The 26,227-nt window shown below is 48.6% G+C and overlaps 1 protein-coding gene across 1 annotated transcript in view; it reads left to right on the forward strand.

Moving 5' to 3' along the window:
* RALGAPA2 (Ral GTPase activating protein catalytic alpha subunit 2) overlaps positions 1 to 21,549 on the forward strand; it is a 269,547-nt gene extending 247,998 nt beyond the window's left edge. The window contains exons 39-40 of the mRNA XM_027559590.1: positions 10,925 to 11,046; positions 19,796 to 21,549. Of these exons, the coding sequence (XP_027415391.1) occupies positions 10,925 to 11,046; positions 19,796 to 19,854 (181 nt within the window). The 3' untranslated portion in view covers positions 19,855 to 21,549. The remainder of the gene's footprint in view (positions 1 to 10,924; positions 11,047 to 19,795) is intronic.
* The last annotated feature ends 4,678 nt before the right edge of the window (positions 21,550 to 26,227 follow it).

The raw sequence follows: 26,227 nt of genomic DNA on the forward strand, positions 1-26,227 counted from the left end.
CTGCTGGCTTAATGGAGTTGCTTTTGATCTATCAAGAAAAAGACACACCTAATTCAATTTTGTTATTTTTCCAAGAGTAAGTGTCTTAATTTGCAAGAGAATGATTTGATTATAATTTTAAGTGATACTGCAGTTTTATTTTTAGTCACGAAGATGATATTGAGTGACTCTATGAGGCTCAAATGTGGAAAGTCCCAGAGAATTGTGTGAGTTGGGAATTTTATCTTTAACGGTGTTCTGGGGTTGTTTCTGCATGTAACGTGTTGAATGTATTTTAGTCAGAATGAACAGACTCCCTGACAGGGAGTTTTGTGCGTAAAAGTATGAAAGCCGACAGTTTTCGTTTAAAGTATAAAGTGGAATAATCCTAGTATGTAAAACCACATAACATCAAGATGTAAATACCCATCATTTTTCATCTGCACATCTTTTCAAAGCACATGTTATTGTTGAGAGATCTGTCTTATTCTGATGTTTGTTCCCACCGGGACAGTCTTGTTTCTTTATTTCCTCCTGCATTACTCTTCAAAAATGGGAAGTTTCTAGGTACTCAAAGGGATCTACTTACATGTAGTGTAGATGTTGACTCTGTTGTCCTTCAGGTCTCTATAAAAACATCACTGAATAGATCGAACCAGGCCTTCTGTTAGCTGTGGCTACTCCAGTCCTTTCCCTTCAGGGGAGAATTCTGATGTGAAGAGGCAGGGCCATGGCTGGAGCTGGGGCCCTAAGTCAGGCTGCTAGGGTTGGGATCCAGACGCTGGGATTAGGGTTGAGGTCCTGGCATTTACCATCTCAGGGTCTGGAGCCAGACACTCACCTCCCTCTGCCAGGTTGCTCCTGTGTGTAAAGAGAGAAACAGTACAGACCATACGTAGAGTCGTGAGGGTGAGTGAGATAGATACAGCTTCTGAAAGGCCTCGCACAGTGCCCGATTCCACAAAGCACTCGATCGTTTCCGCGGTCTCACTGTCCACACAGAGCCTGTTTTGGGGGAACTCACGCTTTCCTTGTGGGGAAATGCCTTTTCCTCCTTTTGTTGGAGGACGCGGTCCACTTCCAGACAAATTGCTTGTAACAGAACTGTGTGTAGGTATTTTTTGTTTATCTGCACAGCCTAGAACTAAGATGAGCAGAGGGCATAGAACCACATGTCGAGTCCCTGTGAAACCAGAGTCATTCTAGCAGGCCCTGGGAATTCTGTGATCAACCTTGAAAGCAAAACATATCCATTTCCCACTACATTGACTCCATATGCTTCTTGATCATCACTTTGTTTTTAACCTGACGCTGATCCTAATTCTGCTGCTACTGCTGCCAAGTCGCTTCAGTCGTGTCCGACTCTGTGCGACGCCATAGACAGCAGCCCACCAGGCTCCCCTGTCCCTGGGATTCTCCAGGCAAGAACACTGGAGTGGGTTGCCATTTCCTTCTCCAATGCAGGAAAGTGAAAAGTGAAAGTGAAATCGCTCAGTCGTGTCCTACTCTTAGCAATCCCACGGACTGTAGCCTACCAGCCTCCTCCATCCATGGGATTTTCGAGGCAAGAGTAACTGGAGTGGGGTGCCATTGCCTTCTCCAGATCCTAATTCTGAGACAGGTGTAAAAAGAGTAAAGGAGATGCTCTTTGCCCACCAGTTGCTCAAAATCCCTTTCCTGGTCACAGCGCAAAAGATGCTGGAGTTCTCTGGGCTTCTCTGGCCTCTCTGGTTAGCACGGGACCCAGATCTACTGACAGGCCCAGCCGTACCCACAGATGAATCAGGTCTTCAGAGGGCTGTCTGTACCCAGCCTGCCTGGACCCATCGCAGGACAGCTCAACCCTCATGCCCACTCAGTGTGGCCTCTGTGAGCCGTTGGCATCATGCACTGTCTCTAATTGCTGGAACTCAGTCGCTTAAACATTGTGAGGCAAACACAGTTTTGCTGCCTCTGATCACTCATGGAGGAGCTTTGTGTTAGCAGAATTCCCCCAAATTTCCAGTTAGGTTTCGATCACTGGGGCGGTATTTTTTTCACTGACTGATTAGTCTGTGGCTGTCTCAAGTTTCAAGCGCAGGTCAGCAGCCGTGGTCATCAGGTGTGCTCTGAATGACACCCTATCTTACCCCCTAGAACCGGGTCTGGATGGGCCCTGGGGGCCATTTAGTCCCCCTCATAGGGGCAGCTGTCCTAGTCTCCAGGTCACTCGCATCTGGTAAACCCCTAACTTTTCTTGGAGTTTCTTCTTGTCATTTGATAATTTGGTGTTAAGATGAGTATCTTTCTGGAAAACTCAGATGCCATTAAGCTATAATTATTTTATGAAAATTATAGAAATACTATTTTTTGTTTGCAGATACAGTCTTTATTTATCATTTTGAAATACAGCTCAAAGTTTTTAAACATCATAAAAAGGAGTATTTCCCCCAAAATTGTTTTCAGAAATGGAGGGGAAAAGTCAAGAAAATCTGTACAGAGTTTGGTGCAAATACTTAGGACAAATCCTTTTAATTAAAAAAAATATATTAATTTATTTGTGACTGCTCTGGCTCTTCATTGCTCTTTCCATTGCAGGCTTCCTCTGGTTGTGGCAAGCAAGGGCTGCTCTCTAGTTGTGGTGTGCTGGCTTCTCACTTCATTGGCTTCTGTTACTGTGGAGCGTGTCTTGTTGTACAGGCACTCGGGCTTCATAGTTGCTGCTCCTGGGCTCCAGAGCACAGGCTCAGTAGCTGTGGCCCACGAGCTTAGTTGTTCCATGGAATGTGGGATATTCCCCGACCAGGGATCGAACCCGTGTCCCCTACATTGGCAGCCATATTCTTAACCACTGGACCACAAGGAAGCGCTAGGACTGGAAAATTTAATTCTTTCTAAGCCCATCCTGACTTCATCTGGGCCCAATGGGTTGGTGAGGAGCAACAGTTGAGAATATTTCAGGAAACTTATAATCAGAACTTCTGCCAAAGAAGACTTTTTTGTCCTTTTTGATTTTGTTCTTTTATCTATCATGTATCATCACAAATCTATTTTATTTTTAGAAGCAACCTGGATAAAAAACCAATCCATAAGTCACATGAATTGCTTTCTTCTTCAAAGCGAGAGTGGTTGGGGACTAAGTATTGGAGGGTTCAGTTCAAATCACGTTGCACTAAAACCTGTCACGTATGTTATTTAATAATAATTTGCCTCTTACAGTCAGTGTTTAAAATCCAGGTGCACTGCTATTTAATGGTCGACCCTTTTTTATTCCTTGCCACAAAGAGAATTCAAGACCTTTAGAGACAGTTCCACATTTCTGTGTTTCGTTCAGTTGTAACTTCATCGATGTTAAACGCCAACAAATTGTCGGCAGTGGTCGTTTCTATAACTGACATTGAGAGCATACTTGTCAGCTCTCTGGAATGAATGAAAATCTGAAAGAGAGACAGTGCTGGTGACCTTGACTCCCTTCCTCCCAGAAACCGAGTTACTGGCAGACTGTGGTCCACATTGATCCATCACTTCTTAGATTGTTGCATCAGCAAAGTAGCCAGTGGGGTCTCAGCTCACTCACTGGATGTTGTAGCCTCTAGATATGATTTTCTCATCACTTAGGTTTTTACTGATGTGAGGCTCGGAGGGACAGTGTTACGGGGCCCTTTCTTGCCTGATGATTTACAGAAGGTGAGACGAGGGAGCTGGGGAGGATGGAAATGGAAAGCCCATGATTGAGGGTGTGCTCCTTACACATCAATCCCTGTGAAGAGCCGACGTGAACATTTCCAATCAAACTGTAGATCAATCCTCAAACCCTCGGAGCGCCTCGGACCCTGAGAGTGAGACCTTTCTACTGATGAGAACAGACCTTCTCCTAAAGTCTATAATTTAATAGCCTGAAAAAGAAATCTGTTTTTCCCCCATTTCTATTTACTCTGGTCATTTCCTGTGAATTATTCTCAAACTTGGTTACATGGGTCTTTTCTCCTTTCTTAGCAGTGGTGCACTGGTTCCTCCTCTCCAGGAGTGTACCATTACAGTCTGAAAACTAATCTAATATCTTATATAGTGTTTAATTTCCTTTTCCCAAACATCTATCTCTTTGGTTACATTGTTCAGTGAAGTTGTCCTCTTTATCCGTTTCCAGGCGGTGACATTTACTTTGAATGATTCATTTATTTGGAGTCTTAAACAGTCCTAGAATTTAAATTTGCATTATATTTGAAAGACAAACAAAATCTTTGTAAAAGTGATGCATGGCTTTAGGCTGTTACGAGCATCTGCTCCTGTCTTGATTTATTATGGAATTACATCCATTTATTACGGATTATCAAATGCCAGCCCAGCCCACCTATGGAGCATCCCTCTGGCCCCAGCGGCAGGTACCAACCAGAGAAGAGGTTAAGGAAGCGGACCTGAGACATGAACGGAGGCCCCGCCCTCTAGAAACACATGGTCCAGGGCTTGTCCTGCCCTCTGGCTTCTGCTCTCCCCCTAAAGTGGAGAGGGGGTTGTTCCCAGTGTGCATCCCTTCCAGGTCTCCTCCAGGACCATGTCTCAGCTGGAAACTCAGAGCTGTTCTTCATCTCCCCTCAGAGCTCTGCTGAGTGACAACAGCCGCCTCCTCCCCAGCGTTGCTCCCCTGAGCCCACGCAGGCCCCTCAGGCTCCCTTCACTTCTCTATCCTCTGCATCAGCTTCTGCAATGCCCTCCAGGCCACCTAAGGCATGACCCTGGGGCCTGACCAGAGCGTGTGCCCCCATGTCCCCCAGGCATCCTGCCATCCGCAGTCCACTTTCCTGCCCTCCACCTCTGCTCTCTGGAGGCCCGCATCTCCTCCCACTTTCTGACCAGTTTCCCTTCCTTGGGGCCCTTCCACACAGGCCCCTCCTGCCCCCCAACCATGATCTCAGGAGTACAGTGTAGACCTGGCTGTTTTCTGTTTCAGAACCCCCAGTGTAGACCTGGCTGTTTTCTGTTTCAGAACCCCCAGCAGTGGTTCTCCCAGGGGCTGGAGAGACCTTGGGCTCCTCCCACCACCACAGGCCCAAAGATAGCCCCTCTTCCCGCTGGGTCCCTGTGACCTGAATAAGCAAAAAGAGCCTGAATAAGCAAAAAGAATGAAGTCATTGTTATATTTAAGGAATTTATAAAGTCATCAGGGCTTCCCTGGTGACTCAGTGGTAAAGAATCCTCCTGCAAGGAAGGAGACCCGGATTCGATTCTCTGGGCCAGGAATATCCCCTGGAGAAGGAAATGGCAACCCACTCCAGTATTCTTGCCTGGGAAATCCCATGGACAGAGAAGACTGGTGGGCTACAGTCCATGAGGCACAAGAGTTCAGCACAACTTAGCAACTAAACCACCACCATCATAAAGTCATCAAAGTCTGCAGCTTAAACCTGTGTATTCAAATTTCCATTGTAGGTTGACTTTTTATACCCATATATGTTTAAGTCTCATTTAGAGAATAAATAAATCCCAACCTTGCACAAGATCATGAACTTAACCCCATGTGTTTCAGAATTTATGATATTAGCTGAAAGTAGTAAAGTTAGAAGACCAGGGTTCTAGTTCCAATTGCACCCCTGAGTAACTGTGACCCAAGAAAACTCCCCTGAACTCTGAGCATCTGTTTCCCTATTAGTAACATGGAAACCACAGGACTCGTCCTAGCTCAGGCGGGTGCAGCATAGAGGAGACTGTTGCTTAAAGCTGGATACAGAGCACCCCACCACCTTAGATTATCCACTAGGTTCTTTCTGGAAGACAAGGCCTTACACCCACATTGGGGATGAGGAGGGACAGGGAATCCACATTCGTGGTGCTTCTCTTGTGCGCTGGAACCCTGGTCAGTGCTTCCTCCTAGGATTCTGTCTGATCTTCCCACAGCCCCAAGAGCTGACATCACCATCCCCACCGGGCACAGAAGGCAGCCTAGGTTGGGGCCCAGACCCAGGGGAAGAGGGGTGGCTGGAATTCAAATGCAGGCCAGTCTTCCTGAGAAGAGCAAGCTCCTTTCTGATTGTCATGCTGCTTCTGTCACTGCTAAACATCAAATAGTAATCAGAGTAAACCTGGAGGTTCGGGTTTGAATTCTGAAGCTCTTGCAACCCAGCAGAGTTTATCTTGAGGGTTTCAGAAAGTTCTCTTCGAGGTTTTGTTTGTTATTGTTGTTGTTATGAACCATTTTTAAAGTCTCGATTAAATTTGTTACAGTACTGCTTCTGTTCTGTGTTTTAGTTTTTTGGCCCCTAGGCATGTGGGACCCTAGCTCCCAGACCAGGGATCGGACCCATGTCTCCCTGCATTCTAAGTTGAAGTGTTAACCGCTGGACTGCCAGGGAAGTCCCTCTTGGAGTTTTTTGAGAAAATGTAACCAGTGAAGACATATGTAACCAGTAAACACCCAAGTTTACTCTGATTACTTCTTTATGCAGGTGAAGGAATACTGAGTAGACAGAGTAGTAGGTCAACTAAATGACTCAAAACTAGGCAGAAACCAAGATGAGTTGCTAGTTAGTAATTGAATGTTCTTTGAATTGGGTACTCAAGGGGAAATTTTTTCTTTAAAAACTGCTTTGCCATGTGTGGTATTTAATGAGATAGTAATTCAGGACAGAATGTCAATGTCACGTCAGTGGACTTATTGAGAGCCAGAGGGCAACAGCTGGCATTGAAACAGGTATTGGCTGTGTGACCAGGTGTCTCCGTAGCCACCTGCTTCCTCTGGTCAAAGGTTACTGATCACCCACTGCCTGGAATTACTTCAGCCTTCAGTTCATATCTTAACATGGCTTACACTCTTTGATGTCTAAATTATAAATGCCTTTTTGAATAGAAAGCAGCCAGCATTGAAGTCCTAAGGATGTTAGGTATGAAAATGTCTCAAGACACTGCTCTTAGTTGGTGGCCCTGGCTAGTACTTCTTAACAAATTCAGCAAAGATTCCACAGCTACATTTTCTAAAGCTACTTAAAAAATTAAAAAAGAAGATTCTTGACACATGTGAGCTCCTTCAGTTCAGTTCAGTTCAGTCGCTCAGTCGTGTCCGACTCTTTGTGACCCCATGAACCGCAGCATACCAGGCCTCCCTGTCCATCACCAACTCCTGGAGTTCACCCAAACTCAGTCCATTGAGTTGGTGGTGCCATCCAACCATCTCATCCTCTGTCGTCCCCTTCTCCTCCTGCCCCCAATCCCTCCCAGCATCAGAGTCTTTTCCAATGAGTCAGCTCTTGGCATCAGGTAGCCAAAGTTTTGGAGTTTTAGCTTCAACATCAGTCCTTCCAATGAACACCCAGGACCCATCTCCTTTAGGATGGACTGGTTGGATCTCCTTGCAGTCCAAGGGACTCTCAAGTCTTCTCCACACCACAATTCAAAAGCATCAATTCTTTGGCACTCAGCCTTCTTCACAGTCCAACTCTCACATCCATACCTGACCACTGGAAAAACCATAGCTTTGACTAGATGGACCTTTGTTGGCAAAGTAATGTCTCTGCTTTTTAATATGCTGTCTAGGTTGGTCATAACTTTCCTTCCAAGGAGTAAACATCTTTTAATTTCATGGCTCCACTCACCATCTGCAGTGATTCTGGAGCCCCTATTTCCACTGTTTCTCCATCTATTTGCCATGAAGTGATGGGACCAGATGCCATGATCTTCGTTTTCTTAATGTTGAGTTTTAAGCCAACTTTTTCACTCTCCTCTTTCACTTTCATGGAGAGGCTCTTTAGTTCTTCTTCTCTTTTTGCCATAAGGGTGGTGTCATCTGCATATCTGAGGTTATTGATATTTCTCCCAGCAATCTTGATTCCAGCCTGTGCTTCTTCCAGCCCAGCGTTTCTCATGATGTACTCTGCATAGAAGTTAAATAAGCAGGATGACAATATACAGCCTTGATGTACTCCTTTTCCTATTTGGAACCAGTCTGTTGTTCCATGTCCAGTTTTAACTGTTGCTTCCTGACCTGCATACAGGTTTCTCAGGAGGCAAGTCAGGTGGTCTGGTATTCCGCTGTTTTTAAACGGTGCCAGGGTTGGGGTGGTGTCTGTCTTCTCTTTGTCATGGTGTGTACATGTCCTGGCTTGGGCCTGAAGTGAAAATGTACTTGACGATCTTCTGGTCTCACCACATCCCTGGTAGGTGTTTGTCTGAATGACGGCACCCAGTTCAGCGCAGTGTAGCCCAGCCTGGCGTGGGGAGTGTCTACTCTCGTGATAGCAGAGAACCTTCTAAGAAGCAAACCTTCCTGCTCCAGGGCCCCGTGCTGGATGCACCTTTGCACCCCATCTACTAGAGTGCCTCTGTTGAGGCCTTTGGCATCCCTAGTGGCTCAGATGTGAAGAATCTGCCTGCAGTACAGGAGACCCAGGTTCCATCCCTGGGTCAGGAAGATCCCCTGGAGAAGGGAGTGGTTACCCACTCTGGTATTCTTGCCTGGAGAATCCTATGGACAGAAGAGCCTAGTGGGTCACAGTCCGTGGAGTCACAAAGAGTCGGATATGACTGAGTGACTGTGTTCTATTTATATTATATTTACATTTACTCCATTGTGTTTACTGTACCCAAGAACCTCAAAGCTGGATTATTTTGCTCTGGGAGTCCAGTGTTGGATGGAGGTGCTCTTAGGAGCCCAGATCACTCAGCCTTGACAGAGACAAGCTCATGACAGCGGGAGAGCATCACTCACTCAGGACAAGGCTGCCGGCCACCCCGCGGGTAACCATAGCGGGTGGCATATGCGGCAGCCCTCTGCAGTGACCGGTAAGCTCGCTCAGCATCCGGGCCGCCCCTCTAGGCATGTGGCCTCCACCGTGTCTCTAGCACGGCGTGTCCTCACATCCAAGCCCCGTGTGCAGGGGGTCCGGACGCAGCCCGGGCCTCAGGACCCAGCAGGATGGGCTTGCAGAGGCCGCAAGCAGGGAAGGGGCGCCGACGGGGCCCAGGCTCAGGTGGTCGTCAGCCGCAAGTGGAGCTCAGCCCTTTGAGTCATTTGTCACGCCTCGCTCGGCCCCTGCTGGGCCCGCACGTGCCAGCTCAGTGTCACAGTGCCTGTCCGCCAGCCGGCCGCCCAGGCCCAGCATCCTGCTGTTCGTGGCCCAGCGGCTCAGAGGGCCGCGCTCGGTAACAGCCGAGCGCTGTGCGGAAGACGCATGTTCATAATGAGACGTGAACAGCATTAGTGGGTCCCCCAGGCCACAGGGCCCGCACCGCAACGCTTGGCAGCCTGTCCAGGAAGGCGAGTCACCCGGAGTTCAGCCGGAGTGCAGACTCACGCGGCCCAGGCCTCAGGCTGCTGCGACGACCGTCCCTGCAAACCGTCATCCGTCATTGTCTTGAAACTCCTGTTCCTTTTGAAAAGTTGCCCAGAGCCAGCCTGAAGGGCGATTCTGGAATGGGCCAGCCCAGGAGAGATTTCCCTGGTGATGGTCCTGTCCCCTGCGTCTGCACAGTCCAGGCTGTGTGTGCTTGAAACACGGCACGTGGGACGCAAGAACCCTTTTTCTTATTTATTCATTTTTTATTTATTTAAACTTCAGTGCAGCTAGGCACTGAGAGTCCATGGTTCTGTGTTGCACAGCCAGCCCCAAAAAGCCTCTGGGCTCCTCGTGGGCTGAAAACCTTTCCCTGAATGTAATTAAAGGAGTAGCAGGACCCCTTGCAGGAAAACTCGTGAGCATCCTTTGCCAGAAGAGAGTAGAAAAAAACTCTTCCTCTTTCAAAACACATGCCTATTGAACAGCTATTTGGAAGGGTATAATTTTCCCCAAACTTGCATTATTAAAAGAGCCCATTTTGAAAAGATAGTTTTAAAATTCAGTGAGAAATGCTAGAATTACTCTGGCCTTTCTAGAGCTGCAGATAATAAACGGGTGGTAACCCACATTCCCCATGTTCCTGCAGAATTAGCACGGTTTTCAAAATGACTGAACCACGTCCCTTAACTTCTGCGTTGATCACGGGGAAGCAGGGGGAAGAGCAAGCATGCCGAGTCCCCCGAGTGCTAACTCATAGAGTCCTCCGTGCGTCGCCTCCATCCGCTGCCGAATTGTCTTGACGTTATCCTGTTATTGGATGGCGTGATTCACCTTCCGAGGAAACAGAAGCCACACACAAAAGGGAAGATTTGCTTTCTGCCCCATGAAAGGCTGCCGCACGCGGGGGTCCTATTGAGACAGCTGGAAAGTTGCTTCAACGTGTTACGCTTGTAAGTTTTATTGGTGACTGGCTTTTGATTACGCATTTGAATGCGTGTGTTCCAGGGCTCCAGTTTTAATTAAAAGCCAATAGTCTTTTTTTTTTAATATTGTGTTGTGTGCTCCCTGTCTCCCAGTTATTAGTTCTTTCTAATAACTAGTATTATTTAGTTATTTAGAACTAATAACTAATAACTTTCTAATGCTCATGGCCTATTTTAGCCTGAGACTCTGGAGCCCTTCAGAGCAGACCTTTCTAACCTTCCCTCTTCCCAATGGTCTTACTGAAATTTTCAAGTGTGTATCACCGGTTCTCACTTGGAGTATTGGAGTATCAATTCACGTTATCAGTAGGCTAAGAAAAACATCTCATCCAGGGAGCTTGGAAAGGGCGATCCCGCGTTGTCCCACAGTCATGGATGGGAAGGGATGTGGCCATCATCCACATCTCTCTTTTTGTTTGTTCCTATCAAGTTGATGGCCTTTTGCTCTGATTCTGTGACTATCAGTTTACATATTTTTTCAGCGATACTGGTTTGGGTGCAGTTGAAGTCTAAGAAACGCAGGCCTCTGAAATTGGAATGTTCTCATGAATTATGACTCCTATTTTAATTCTCCGATAGGATGCTTATGCACTTGCAAGGTACCCATTCCCCATCCGAGTGTAAAAGGTGTGTGATTGTGTTTAAAACAAACTCACTGCTCTGTCGCTGCTCTGCATTTCGTCCTGCATGGACACTTGCTTCCTTAACTGACGCCTGCAGCTACGAGGAGAGAGCTCTCTATCTGGAAGCAATAATTCAGAACCACCGTGAAGTCATGACATTTGAGGATTTCACAGCCCAGGTCTTCTGTCCATCTCCCAGCTACTCGGTCAGCGGAACTGGTGAGTGGCCACGTTATCCCCCTCAGCTCTGCCCAAGACCCTTCAAATTTTCGAGCCGCAGATGTACACCTGTTTTTCACAGATAAATGCCCGCAAATTTAAGAAGCGCATTCTCCCCCCTGAATGCACTAATGAATAACAAAAGGAGTGATGACATTCATTTTAATTTGTTTTGTATCCGAGCTGTTCGCCTGGTCCTTTCCTCCCACCATCCCGTTAACCTCCGCCTCCAGCGAGGTTAATGAACTTGTTCTCAGCCCTATGCTCTGGTTCATTCGGAAGGGTGAGTTTCTTGCTGAGCTGGGAATATGTTGTTTTAAGAGTGGTACCCGCATCAGGGCCTACTTATCAAGAAAGAGTTCCTCCCAGTCGAAGCCGTTGCTGCTAATGCTAAATGGGGATTATGCCGCCGGGATGCTTGGGTCAGGGATTAATGCGGGAGCAACGGGAGGACCGTGTCCCCTGGCCCATGGTGACAGCAGTGTGGCGGGCTGGCTTTCTCTCTGGAGTGGCCCGCGTCCTGGGGACCAGCCGCCGAGAGCAGCACCTGGTGTGGATCTGCTCAGACACTGGCTCCTAAGCACTTCCACTTATGAGGCCAGTGGGAAATCTCAAAAACATTGTTTTTAGGTTTTATTCTTTTTATATTTCCAATTTAGAAAAAAAAAAGTGTGCTGGCACTTACCATGATGATACGGTTACTGTGGGGGTTTTCTCCCCAAAGAATAGAATGATTTGGTAAATTTCTGTATGTAATTACAGATTAATTGCCTTTCAGAAAGCAAGTGGGATATTGAGTCGATGCATGTTGAAATCCTCCATGAGAGGCTTCCTCTTCCTCCGCTGGGGTGGGCACAACTGTTAGGGGGGCCTAATAGATTTCTACCCTGTGTCAGTTGCCTCTGATCACCGCCTGGCTTCTCCCATCCTGACTTGTTAACAAATATCTTACACACAAAGTGAAAAAAATTAAATTCGGTGAAATAAATCACTTACAAATAAAACCAGCCATGCATCACTGTTGAACATCGCTGGCTGCCGGCCTGGCCTCCCCGAGCTTTGTCAGGAGATAAGAGGGAGAGGCTGGCCCCGCACTGGGAGCCAGGAGCAGCAGGCAGAAGGCCTGGGAGATAAGCAGGCCGCCGAGGTGCGGGGAGCTGCGAAATTTACATAATCGCGCCTCTGCTTCCCTGCGAGGCGTCCAGAAATACAGGGATGGCCTCTATTGATCTTTGTTGAACTGGAATACTAAGCAACATGAGAAAAGCTTATAACTTAAAGCTTTGATTAATGTTTCTTACATTAAAAAAGTAGAACAGCTGTGAATTGAATTCTTTTATACACTCTGCCAACATTCAATCTAAAGCCCCCACGCCCCCAGCCCTACCCCACCACCCTCCCCCCAATCCCCGCAAAAAAAAAAATCAGTTTCAAGGGAAATGAAGATTTCAAACCCAGTCTGGCTAGAGATTGAAAATCACCTCTAATTTTTAGGTGAGAGAACACGAAAGATTTATGGCAAAGCTAGTTTTGTAAAGATCTCATTCAGCTTTTTCCCACCCTCATAAAGTCCTGGGATTGAATTTTTTAGTGCAGGGTTTTTTTTTTGTTTGTTAATCTTGAGAAAGCTTTTTGTTTTCTAAAATTAAAAGGAATTAAATCAGAGCTAGATGCTTCCATTTCTTTTTTTTTCCATTTCTTAACTGTTATGTTCTAAAGGCTCTTAAGATGATACTGAAATAAGTATTGATAAACTTTATTTTCTATGTATATTTTAGCCTCTATGTAAATTAATTTGATCTTTCCCAAAAGTTCCTAATTATTTACACCAGTTCATGTGTAGGTAACTTCTTAAGTGAGCTGCCATGAGTGATGTAGATTTTTTAAGACCCACCATTTGGAGACTGGCTGCTTTAAGAGTGTCACATTGGCCAAAGTCACTGAATTGATAAAGGCTCTGACTGCTCGATAAGACCTGGTATTGGAACGTGCACAAAAAGATGGAGAAACCAAAGATGAGATACCAAGCCAAATGCAGGTCCTTCCTCTTTTCAGTTTATTAACATCAGCATCACGTGCCATAACCCGTAGGCTTCAGGGTGTTCCATGTGGACTGAGAACATTTTTCTACACTCATCACACCAATCCATGGATGCGATTTTAAGTCCAGGCATAATGTTCTCTTTCAATGTTTTGCATATCTGCCCACGACAATCATCAGGAAGAAGCTCGAAATCAACTTGGTTTGCCCGGGAATCTGGGGGTACAGTTCCATCCCATACACAGGCCCTCTGTCAGAACCACATCCTCCTCTCGTTCACAGACCAGTTTTGCTTCTGAGGAATCCCTGTTCCCATCTGTTAACCACTTTGACGGATGAAAACATTTTTCATCTATCCACAGTGTTTTTTTTTTTTGTTTGTTTTATCCTAGGACAAGTACAGTCAAACCCAGACGAGCCAGGCAGCTTAAACTGAGAAATCGAGGTGAGGGCTGCTCTTCGCAGCGACAAGCCAGCTGGAAAAATTGACCCTGAGCGGCTTAAGCTCCCACAGCGCTCTTAGGATTCGCTCAGACCATCTCTGCAGCGGTGTTGTCAGAGCAGGGCCTCAGGCCCCCGCCCACAGGCTTGCTCGCAGTCCAAGGAACCTGGGGCTCCAATCTCCTTTGTGTTCTTGCCACAGGGCCTTATGGTCAAGCACAGGGACAGTGGCCTGAACCCCACATTAGCCCCACAATGCATTATGCAGCAGGCAGCCCCATCTCTAGAGGGAAGGCCTCCAAGGTCAGCCTTTAAGTCCTAAGTCCTAGGTGTAAGTAAGAGATGTGCCCAGTGGTGGGGGCCTATGCCTAAGGAGGCCGCCCTGGGAAACACTCCCCCCTTGAGGCTCCCAGGCTCCCTGTCCCAGCACTTGTCACCCAGGGCAGCACAGGGGGGCATTTGGACTCACTTTCCAGGACCACAGGTAAAGACATAGTCTTCTGTTATTAGGCTCATAAGTGAGTCCTCAGTTTATTAAAAGAGGTTTAAAACAACTACTTTCTGAGTCAGAAAAAAAATGTTATTTTAAGCCACCCCCTCCCATATCTATTCCACACATTACTCACGTTGCTAATGTCCAGAGCGTGAAAGGTATCTGAGCTGGCCTTCCACTGAGCTCTGTAGTCTACTTCCCTTTAGATTCCTTCTTTACTGACCAGCAAGTTCTATAGGGTGGCCAGGGATTAAACACTGGCTGCAGTGAACACACACGCACATGTTCATATATATGTTTTATGCATGTATTTATATGCGCATTTCACATGTGCGTGTGTGTGCATGCACACACTGAGGTGAGGGACTAATTTTGTGTGTTCAAGACTGTCTCCAGGAAAGGGGGTGTGTGTAGCAGAGAGGCCTTTAAAGGGTTAACTGGAAGGGGAGGGACTGATGTAATCACTGCAGCTCACAGCCAAGTGCATCTGTTCGCCATGAGGTCATTCTTCTGCATGCTAATGATTTGGAAAATCAAGTCTAATGCTTGACATTATCAGAAAGGCTATAAATAGTACAAATCTTTACTTTTTGGAAGCTGTTCTTATTACCTAAGGGAGAGAGAAAGAAAAAAAAAAACTTTAGCTTGGACTTCAGATTGTTTTTTTTTTCCAGAACTGCTTTAAAGGTCATGTCTGGACCTTAAAATCTTGGAGGAATCCACTTGTGTCTGTTGATAAATGAATCCCAAAATCATGGTTGCAGTCACAGCTAGCCATCTGAGAGTGGAGGACTGTTGGTATGTGTACTTTGATATCTGACGGGAAGCATTTCCAAGTGCTTTGTTCAGAAGTTGACAAAGGTGGGTTTTTTTCTGAAAGAACACCTCCAACCAGGTTAAACGAGGGGTCCTTGTCTAGAAACGTGAATGGACCAGAGTTTGGAGAAGAAGCCTTTCTGCTTTAATGCTGCCGTCTGGAGCCAGCAGAGGGAGCACGGATCTCTGTCTCTCCTGTTAGCCCTGAATGGACACATCTGATTTCTCCAAGGTCTGGCCAGGAGCGCTTCCTCCTTCATGACAGGCCAGAGGGGAGAGGCTCGGGATTTAGAGCAAGTGGAAGGGAATTCCTCGCCAGGCCCCATCAGACTCCACCGCGTCTCATGTAGGTCATATTTGGAGCTTAAAGCAGATTAGTCTGAGTCTGTCTGAGGATGCTTCTGCCACCGCCGCTGCAGCTACCGGCAAAATGGCGAACTTTTATCTGCTCGCCTGGAACAGCATGGGTGCCCTCTCGGAAAGGCTTATGAGGCTCACCTACCTAATAAAAAAATTCGTGTCGTTCTTTTTTACCACAAAATCACTGTTTCAAGTTTGCAGAAGCTATCAGAAGACCCAGCCTGGAGGTCCCTGGGTCATTCTGGCCCTACTGAGACTGCAAGTGTGCTATATTACACCTTGGTCCTTCGCCTGGAGCAGGAAGCTGCCCCCAGCTCTCACTTGCTAAGACCCCTGAGCCCCACTCGGGGTTGCACGTACCAGGACACGGCAGCTAATATTCCGCAGTGACCCTGCCACGGGCGTTCGCTGGGTGGTTAGCCACTGAGTCAATCCCAGAAACAGCACAAGGTGGAAGTGACTCTAACCGCTCCCCCGCCAGTCCAAAGATGAAAGGTTTTCCCCATTCAATCAGAGTGGTCACTTTAGGGATTCATTCAGTTATGCCTCTGTCTTTCTCACCCTCCCTCCCTATAAATGTGGTCTGAATAAGGTTTTGCTAAACAGCACTTCTTATGTATTCACCTTCCTCATACATTTGCTGAAACCAGCCTAGAGCACTGTAGACCATGGAGGCAGAAGGGGCTTCAGGAGGCCCCCACGTCCAGGTTCTCACATCATCCTGATAAGCTGTGGACCAGCCGTGAGGGACACCCCAGGGTGCCAGCCTCAGCCACTCCACCCCCTTCTCCTTGTCACAGTGGGATCAGCTGGACAGCATCCCAGGCTCAGAGTGTGACTGCTGTCCTCTCAGGTAGGCTGTCACCTAACCCTGATTGTCGGTGACCTTGGTCACAGAGCTCCTGATGAGCCAATGAGAAGGGAGTTGTTCTAAACAAACCATCTAGACTCTCTGTCTCAAGGTGTCTCTTTGAACCGAGCCTGCTTGGGAAAACTTGCCCCCCTCACTGTGGTCCTTCAAGAAGTCTTCATGAGATGCCAACTCAGTTGGGGAGCAGACCCTGACATGACCAGAAACCCAGACTGAAGGAACCAGGGTTCCTAGCACGGCTGTGTGATGCTGGGGGTTCTACTACCTCCTGTCACGGCAGCAGTCAGTGCATTCGTTGGCCACTACACTCATGGGACTGTGACAGTCTGTGGGGTCATCTGGCAGTTGTAACTGCAGACCCTCCTAGCCAACCATGTGGAACAGATCAGAGAATGAAGCCCAGAGGATGCGCTGGGTCAACAGACAAGCCTCAGATGCTCCCAGGTGCCTGTGTGGGTCAGGCTCCAGGGCTCCATGTGGCCGTGGGGCTCGAGGGGCTTTTAACATTTTCGTGCTAGGAGTACAGCAGGAACCAGGCCCAGAGCCTTAGTGTGGAGGCAGAAGGTGGAGCCGTCACCAAACTTTGGGCCACCCTTCCTGTCCGGGACTTTGTACATTTTCCTCTCTCGGCGCTGAAGACGGATTGGACTGACCTGCCGGGCTCCATCCTCAGATCCTGCTGTCTTCCTGTCCCCCCTCAACCCTGTGCTCAGCACTGGCCAGGACCTTCCAACCAGAGCCGGCCTCCCCAACTGCAGGGGGGACATGTCCCATCAGAGGGCGAGGCTCTGGTGTCCTCTTTGTCTAGCCTGTGGCCTCAGTCAAGTTAGTACCACTCTGCCACCCAGAGTCCAGTTCTGTAAAATGAGTCTAACAGCAGTACCTTCTGAGTTCAGTTCAGTTCAGTCACTCAGTTGTGTCCAACTCTTTGCAACCCCATGGACTGTAGCACACCAGGCCTCCCTGTCCATCACCAACTCCCAGAGCTCACTCAAACTCCTGTCCATAGAGTCGGTGATGCCATCCAACCATCTCATCCTCTGTATCCCCTTCTCCTGCCTTCAATCTTTCCCAGCATCAGGGTCTTTCCCAATGAGTCAGCTCTTCGCATCAGGTGGCCAAAGTATTGGAGTTTCAGCTTCAGCATCAGTCCTTCCAATGAATATTGAGGACTGATTTCCTTCAGGATAGACTGGTTGGATCTCCTTGCAGTCCAAGGAAGTCTCAAGAGTCTTCTCCAACACCACAGTTCAAAAGCATCAATTCTTTGGCGCTCAACTTTCTTTATAGTCCAACTCTCACATCCATACATGACTACTGGAAAAACCATAGCTTTGACTAGATGGACCTTCATTGGCAAAGTAATGTCTCTGCTTTTTAATATGCTGTCTAGGCTGGTCATCACTTTTCCTCCAAGGAGCAAGTGCCTTTTTAATTTCATGGCTGCAGTCACCATCTGCAGTGATTTTGGAGCCCAAGAGAATAAAGTCTGTCACTGTGGCCATTGTTTTCCCATCTATTTGCCATGAAGTGATGGGACTGGATGCCATGATCTTAGTTTTCTGAATGTTGAGCTTTAAGCCAACTTTTTCACTCTCCTCTCTCACTTTCATCAAGAGGCTTTTTAGTTCTTTGCTTTCTGCCATATGGGTGGTGTCATCTGCATATCTGAGGTTATTGATATTTCTCCTGGCAATCTTGATTCCAGCTTGTGCTTCATCCAGCCCAGCATTTTGGCATACCTTCTCAGTAGAGCCCCGATAGTTCCCACTAAAGGGCACTGGTAAAGGCCCAATGAGTCAGTATGTATATGGGGCTGAGGACACTTCTGGAGACCTCCGCAAGTGTTCCTGAGTGCTCTGCTCACCACCCTGCCCGTCTGGGTTTTTTCTCACTTTGCCCTGTGCCTCCCAGTTTCTCCTCTCCTCCTGGAGTCCCTTCTGCGTGTGTTGGCCCGTCTCGTGGAAGAGGGGCTGCAAACTGGTCTGCCACCCGTGGGATGCTGGCCGGTTGCCCCGCCTATGAGGACGGTCCCACTCTGCAGGCCAGGATGACAGCCCAGAACTCTGCTCAGGTCATCCACAGTGGCCCCCAAATACAAGTTATCTGAGGTCACCATCCATTCAAGGGCTTGGAGGCACCCACTCTGCCCGCACATGCTCTGGGCTGCATCTGGGTGTCATTGGCAACCGGCCTGAGAACCACTGATCGCCCTGCACCAGCTGTCACCACCCCCCAACCCATACCCAATTCCACCCTCCCTCTAATGTCACCGGTTCAGCCTAACCCCTGTGCATATGACATTTCTTTTAAAAACTCAAAATGTATCCTCTTGGAAGGGCTTCCCAGGTGGTTGAGTGGTAAAGAACCCGCCTGCCAATGCAGGAAACTCAGGTTTCATCCATAGGTCAGGAAGATCCCCTGGAGAAGGAAATGGCAACCCACTCCAGATCCTTGCCTGGGAAATCCCATGGACAGAGGAGCCTGGCAGGCTATAGTCCATGGGGTCATAAAAGAGTAGGACACAACTGAGCAACTAAAGAACAACCACCCACACAACAAACATTTGGAAGGCATCAAAATATAAGCCATATCTAGGGTGTGAAGGGTCGAACACAACTGAGCACGCACACCTCCTCTTGGAAATATGTTAAAGCATTCATAGGAGGTTTTTTGACCCATAATCCATTTGCCAGAACTTGGTGGTGCTGGCTCGGCTGTGCCCTGGGTCACTCCCCAGATGCTGCAAGTCCCTCCACCAAAGACTTGGGGGTTTTTGTCTGTGGTGTGGCCTGGAGATGGGGACTGCCTTTCAAAAAGTAGGCAGTTGCTGAGAACCACTGTGTCTCACAAAGGCGACCTGGTCCAGCTTCCTCTAACTTACCTCCCTTACTCCTTGATTTTTCTCAGCCTATGGAGGGAAAGCTTTGTCCTGTGTGTGTGAGTTTCTTGTACCTATATTTGGCCGTAATTTCTTTAAAGAATGACATAGCACTTTCTTTCTTATACACAACAGGAGTACAATAGCAGTGCAGACAGGAAGAAGGCTGACTGTTGTTTAAGGGGTCCAGGTGTGTCTCCAGGTCACAGATGTGTGTGGGGCCCGAGGCAAGAGCCAGAACAAACGCCATAATTGGGTCTCATCCTCCCCGGCCCCTCCTGTCCTCCCAGTGAAAGTGGAGCCATGAAGAGCAGCAGGACCCCGGCCAGGTGTAGGGGAGGCGGGGCCGCCGGAGCCCAGTGACAATGCAGGTGGGGAAACTGAGACTTGGTCGGGGGCTTTCCTGAGTGGTATGGAGGGTTTTAAAGAGAATTTTCAGTCACCCTGTTTTGTGCCACCTTTTGTCCCTTGGACTGCAAGGAGATCCAACCAGTCCATCCTAAAGGAAATCAGTCCTGAATATTCATTAGAAGGACTGATGCTGAAGCTGAAACTCCCAATCCTTTGGCCACCTGATGCGAAGAACTGACTCACTGGAAAAGACCCTGATGCTAGGAAAGATTGAAGGCAGGAGGAGAAGGGGACGACAGAGGATAAGATGGTTGGATGGCATCACCGACTCGATGGACATGAGTTTGAGCAAGCTCGGGGAGTTGGTGATGGACAGGGAGGCCTGGCGTGCTGCAGTCCATGGGGTTGCAAAGAGTTGGACACGACTGAGCAACTGAACTGAACTTGCCTCATGTTTATTCACCCCTTTTCCCTCTAAAACTCTTACTCTCCCAGTGTCAGCTCTGGAAGAGGGAAGAGATGGATGTGATGAACATCTGCTCCACCTGATCTGATGGAAAATGATGGTGCCGCCTGTCAGATGTCCCATCGCTGCTCCAGCCCCGCCTTCCCTGGGGAGCTGTCCCCGAGCAGGACGTACTGGGGATTTCAGGGGAGGACGAGGGGCTCTGACACCTTGCGTTCTGTCTCTCCTTGTCCCTCTCAGAGCTTCATGTCTCCTTGGGGAGCAGATACTCAGGAATCACCAACGTTGTCTTATTTTTCATAAACCCAGATTAGTCAGCTCCAAACCACAACTACCTGTGAAAAAAGATTTATCAAGGGGCAAAAAAGACATTTAGCCAGCGGTTTGGGTCAGTTGGGTTGTGATTTCCTTGAGCCAGGCCATACCGTTTGCTTCGTGAGCCGGGAAAGGACAGAAACTTGGCCTGATGTGTGGTAGCTGTCCCACTAAGTGTCCTGCCCATCAGTCTGTAATTCTCCCAAGCTGGCTGAGATGGGGACTCTCAGAGGCGTGGATGAGAGGAGATGCAGAGAGGAAGACCCCACACCTCAGAGCCGCCAGCATGGGGACCCTCCTGCCCCAGGCAAACGTGGAGGCTGGTCCCACGTTCCTCAGAAAAGACAGGACCTGAGACTGTTCAAAATATTGACATGACGTTTAATCGGTTCCTTTGGAAGAACTCGAAGCTGCTGCTTTTTCTGTGAAATGCTGCCTTAGGTTTGCCCTGGGTTCTCAGTCCTGCAGGGTTTTAAGTGTGAGTGGCATCCTGCCCCTGCCTCTGTGTTAATTATGGCCCCAGGGACACACAGCAGTTGCCAAGACATGGCCCGAAAATACCAAGAATTTTTCTCCCAGACAGTTTTTGGAAGTGACTCTTGAAGCTTATTCAAAATAACCTTGAGAAGTTGTTTTGGGAGAATCCAGAGCCCCTGACTCTTCAGGTTCACATGCTTTGTGAGCTGTGAGTGGAGCCTCATGTCCAGAAGGCTCTAGAAGGTGACACATGGACAGTTTCAGCCACCAGGGTAGGCTCCTGGAAGCCTTGATGGTTTTGCCTGAATTTCTGTTAAGCAGCAACCAAAGCAGAGGCCAAACGGGACCTCTCTTAGTAGCACTGAAGTCTGCGGATGGTGAAAAGAAAGAATATTTTATATTCTCCTTTTCCAGAAGAATATATGAATGATAACCAGGAAATAAACTTCTAAAAAGCTCAGCCACTCAATGGTGCCCAATTCTTTACATCCCTATGGACTGTAGCCCACCAGGCTCCTGTGTCCATGGAATTTTCCAGGCAAGAATACTAGAGTAGGTTGACATTTCCTATATTTGCAAAGCTATGCACCCATCACCACAATCTAATTTTAGAGACCTTTTAAAAATCCCTCCTGAAAAACAAAAACCTAAATTCCACTAGCAGTCCATCCTCATCCTACCTTCCAGCCCTAAGCAATCACCAGTCTCTTCCTGTCTCTCTGGACCTGCCTGCTCTGAACGTTTCGTATAAATGGAGTCAGATGATACGTGATCTTTGCTGACTGGCTTAATGCACTTAGCACCTCTTCAGGGGTCATCTGTATTGTAATCTGTATCTGTATTTCACTTGTTTTTATCGCCAAATAACATTCCATTGTAAGGGCAGACCACGCTTTGTTTCCATTCATCAGGTGGTGGACATTTGGGACTGTTTCTGTCTTTCAGCTATTATGAATATGGCTGCTATAAACATTTCTGTACTGATTTTCTATTTGGAGACATGAATCATTCAGACTGGTAAAATGAACACTCTCTCCATGGCTGGGATATAACTGAGATCGCTGTGTTCATGTCCTGTGAGACAGTAAGCAGGTCTGGAAGCATCTTTCTCCACCACAGCCTAACAAGACATTAATGTTCAATGTTCAGTTTAGCTAAATTCAGTCATAGATCCTTAAGAATACATTATAGTCATGCAAGGGGAAGAGAAAAATGCTGGACAAGTTGTTTTTGAAACGTTCCACCTGCTGGCCGAGTCCCTGCACAGGTGAATGGACTTACCGGGCATGCCCTCTCTCTGCCCGCCCGTCTTTCAGTCCGGCTGTCCTAGTTTTATGCTTCAGAACCGAAGCTGATGGGCAAGACCAATGACTGAAAAGAGGAAGCCCAGTCCAGAGCCAGGGCTGGGGCCAGGACCCAGCCCCTGCGGCCGGATGGGAAATTCTGGACGCCTTCCTCGGGCCATTTGGAGATGGTAATTAGGCTGGCTAGTGCCCACTGGTCTGGGGTTGCCAGTGTTGAGAGTGTAGGCTCACTCCATCCACTGCTGCACCTGTTCGCATCCTCAGAGCCATTCCAAGGGGTCTGAATAGCCCAGACAGCCCTCCGATCTCCCACTCAGCCCGCCTTCCTGCCTCAAGGATATTTAGCTCTCACCCGAAGCCAGAACGCCAGCCCACTGCTTTCTGTCCCTCAGCATGCCAGCTCTCAGAACCATTCCCTTCCCTAATTATCCTGAACCAGCTAATCGTCTCCCATGCTGACTGCTCAGTAACTAGGACCCAGGGAGAGCAGCCACTCTTCTTGTCCGACCCTGCCCAGCGCATGTCCCAGGGGGCAGTCCTGGACAGCAGCCTTGCCTTGGAGATAAGACGCTCGGTGCAAATCTTTGCTCTTCTGCTCTGCCAGTGAGCGCAGCCAGAGAAAACAGGCCATGGAAAGGCCCACCGGCTCTTGAAAAGCCTCCACGAGGCGCTAACCAAGTTGGTGATCTCCTCATCCCTGGAAGTCCTGGTGGATATTATCCAGGTGTCAGAGGAGTCATACGAGAACTGAGAAGTAGGATGTCCTTCTCTAAAAGCCACCTTGGGGGTGTCTGAGCCACTGAGTGGCCGCACGTTGCCCACTGGTGTTCCGCGTTACCCCCGTGTCCCCTCCAGTTCTCCCCACGGGGGTCTCGCTCAGCTGCTCTCAGACGTAGTGGGGGGCCAACTCCCCACTGCCAACACCATTCACCTGTAAGGAAACTCCATACTTAACATGCATATTAACCATACAATCAGTGCTTCTCAACCTTTTATCCTTCTTGCCCCACATTTTTATTTCCTAATTTGTCCTCTCCCCCAAAACACCACAGATACATGGTCTACCTGTATATTTTCCATGCTGACATCGGGGCTTTGTACAAATAGAGAATAAGACACCTTTGTCCCCCAAGAGCACGCCATTAACTCCTCCCCCAAAACCTCTGAAAGCAGGGGTTTCATCTGTCACCCAGAGCCTAGAACATGTCCTGGGACACACCAGGTGCCCAGCCAGTGAGATAATGACATGGTTAGACTTCATGTCTCCCGTGTCCCTGGGCATCACACAGCTTCGAGCACCGTGGTCTCCTGGTGCTTCCAATATTGCCCAGGTTAGTCGGAATCTCATGCTGACCCCCCCTGGGGAGGCATCAGGAAGCTGACAGCCTGCTGCTCTGCTCCATGCAGGGGGTCCCCGCCCTCCAGGAGCACTGTCTGTGTGTCAGGGCGAGTGACACTTGAGCCCCATCGAATAATTATGGCAGCCCCCAACTGCCGCTGTCTCTGCATCTCCTTAACTCGCCAGTGGATTGGCAGTCCCTGAGACTTTCTGTCCGGTCCAGCACAGCACACCCGGCTGCATGTGGGGACGCACCGGGAGAAGGGCCGCCTGTCCTCATCAGCAATTACAAACAAGCCCTCCATTGTCAGCCGCGCCATCTGTTTGCTCAGTCCCACCAATCGGGTGCCTGTACACCCAGCATTGCCAGCGCCTAGGGGCTACAGGGGAGGGGGCCATGGAGCCCTTCGTGGGGAGACCCTTTGCTCACAGTGGAGAGGATCGACAGCATGGAAGCTGAGCCCCTTGGCTGGAGGAAGACTCATGGAGATGTTCCACAACTGCCACCTTCCGGGAGCTCACAGTGCCTTGCGAGGAAGAGGGGCAGTCTTGATCGTTGCAGTGTTTAGAGGTCCCACAGAAAGCAGAACAGTCCAGCGCCAAGAGTCAACACTGCCCGAGAACTCGCTGTGCCGCTAGAGCTCACTTTCCATGTAAAGACAGCCGTTCACAGTGTCTGGAAATCAAGGAAGACAGACAAGTCTAGTGCATCGTCACTATTGTTCTCTGTCCTGGAGTTCCCAACCCCACGTAACTTTAGGGGGTCTGGGGGAGTGAAATTTCATCGACAGATTAGAAAATACGGCTTCAGAGAAACCCACGTTCCTTCCCAAAAGCCCCACCTAAGATCTGTCCCTGGTCCCTCCTCCAGCGGCATCCGTCTTAGAAATTGGCCGTGGTCACTGCACCAGCCTTGCAGGCAAGGTCAGCAGACTATCCAGATTCACCACAGTGGTCAGGCAGACAGCAGTCCACGTCACTGATAGAAAAGTCCTTTGTCCAGATTTGATGGTGGCATGGTTGTTTTTCAATTGATCAGTCGTGTCCAAGTCTTTGCAACCCCATGGACTGCAGCACGCCAGGCTTCCCTGTCCTTCACCATCTCCCAGAGTTTGCTCAAATTCATGTCCATTGAGTTAGTGATATCATCCAACCATCTCATCCTCCGTCACCCCCTTTTTCTCCTGCCTTCAATCTTTCCCAGCATCAGCGTCTTTTCCAATGAGTCGGCTCCTCGCATCAGGGGGCCAAAGTATTGGAGATTCATCTTCAGCATCAGTTCTTCCAGTGAATCTTCAGGTTTGATTTTCTTTAGGATTGACTGGTTTGATCTCCTTGCTGTCCAAGGGACTCTCAAGAGTCTTCTGCAGCACCACAATTTGAAAGCATCAATTCTTTGGCACTTGGCCTTCTTTATGGTCCAAAAAGCCTCTTGATGAAAGTGAAAGAGGAGGGTGAAAAAGTTGGCTTAAAGCTCAACATTCAGAAAACGAAGATCATGGCATCCGGTCCCATCACTTCATGGGAAATAGAGGGGGAAACAGTGGCAGACTTTATTTTTCTGGGCTCCAAAATCACTGTAGATGGTGACTGCAGCCATGAAATTAAAAGACGCTTACTCCTTGGAAGGAAAGTTATGACCAACCTAGATAGCATATTCAAAAGCAGAGACGTTACTTTGCCAACAAAGGTTCGTCTAGTCAAGGCTATGGTTTTTCCTGTGGTCATGTATGGATGTGAGAGTTGGACTGTGAAGAAGGCTGAGCGCCGAAGAATTGATGCTTTTGAACTGTGGTGTTGGAGAAGACTCTTGAGAGTCCCTTGGACTGCAAGGAGATCCAACCAGTCCATTCTGATGGATATCAGCCCTGGGATTTCTTTGGAAGGAATGATGCTAAAGCTGAAACTCCAGTACTTTGGCCACCTCATGGGAAGAGTTGACTCATTGGAAAAGACTGTGATGCTGGGAGGGATTGGGGGCAGGATGAGAAGGGGAGGACAGAGGATGAGATGGCTGGATGGCATCACTGACTCGATAGATGTGAGTCTGAGTGAACTCCGGGAGTTGGTGATGGACAGGGAGGCCTGGCGTGCTGCGATTCATGGGGTCAAAAAGAGTCGGACACGACTGAGCGACTGATCTGATCTGATCTGATGGTCCAACTCTCACATCTGCACGTGACTACTAGAAAAACCATAGCTCAGACTAGACAGACCTTAGTCGGCACAGTGATGGTGGTCTAGTGACACTGAACTAGGAGTGTTGTGGGGGTCGGGGTGAGGAGCTGTCGCCTGACTCAGAAAGAAGTCGTTGCATTTGCAGTGTGGCAAACCACGTGGGAAATAGGACAGCCGTGGAGGAGTGAGTGGTTGAGAAAAACCGTCCGTGTGGTGGAGCTCAGAGCGTCTCTGGGTCCGACAGTACTGCTGGGGTCCTGCTGCTCTGTGAGTGAGTGTCCAGTTTTGCCTCTGAAGGGTCCCCTTTGAAGCTGCCCTCTGCACAGTACACCTCACTCTTCCTCCCTGGCAAACGTGACATAGAAGGTGACGCCCGTACCACATTAGCACACTGCGTGCCCCTCAAAAACCTGTAAAATGAAACTTAGAGATGTGTGAACTTATACAGTTAGTGGGTATCAGTTATTTTTTCAGGGCCTCCAGAGAATTCCAAATGCTTGTCGTGAAAACTCTTAGCTTTGACTATACCTAAGAAAAAACATTAGGAACCCTCGTGCAGCAGGAACGGGACACTGAGACCCCCCCCCCCCAAGGCCCCATTAAGGCCAGCAGTCAAAGGCCGACCCGCACGCGCTGGGTCAGAGCTCCCAGCGTCTGCAGGGCTCCCACAGCAACTGTCACTCGTCCTGGGAAAGCTAATGTCGCCTTCGTTTCACACCTGTACAGGTGACGACAGCCAGAATTTTGTCCTGCCAAGTGGAATTTCAGGTGAATTTTCAGTTGGTGATGATCTCGGAAGCTGCAGGAACACTCAGGCAGCCCAGGAACAGATGTGTTTTTAGCACCGT

The sequence above is a fragment of the Bos indicus x Bos taurus genome, chromosome 13, assembly GCF_003369695.1.
Source record: "Bos indicus x Bos taurus breed Angus x Brahman F1 hybrid chromosome 13, Bos_hybrid_MaternalHap_v2.0, whole genome shotgun sequence".
NCBI lineage: Eukaryota > Metazoa > Chordata > Mammalia > Artiodactyla > Bovidae > Bos > Bos indicus x Bos taurus.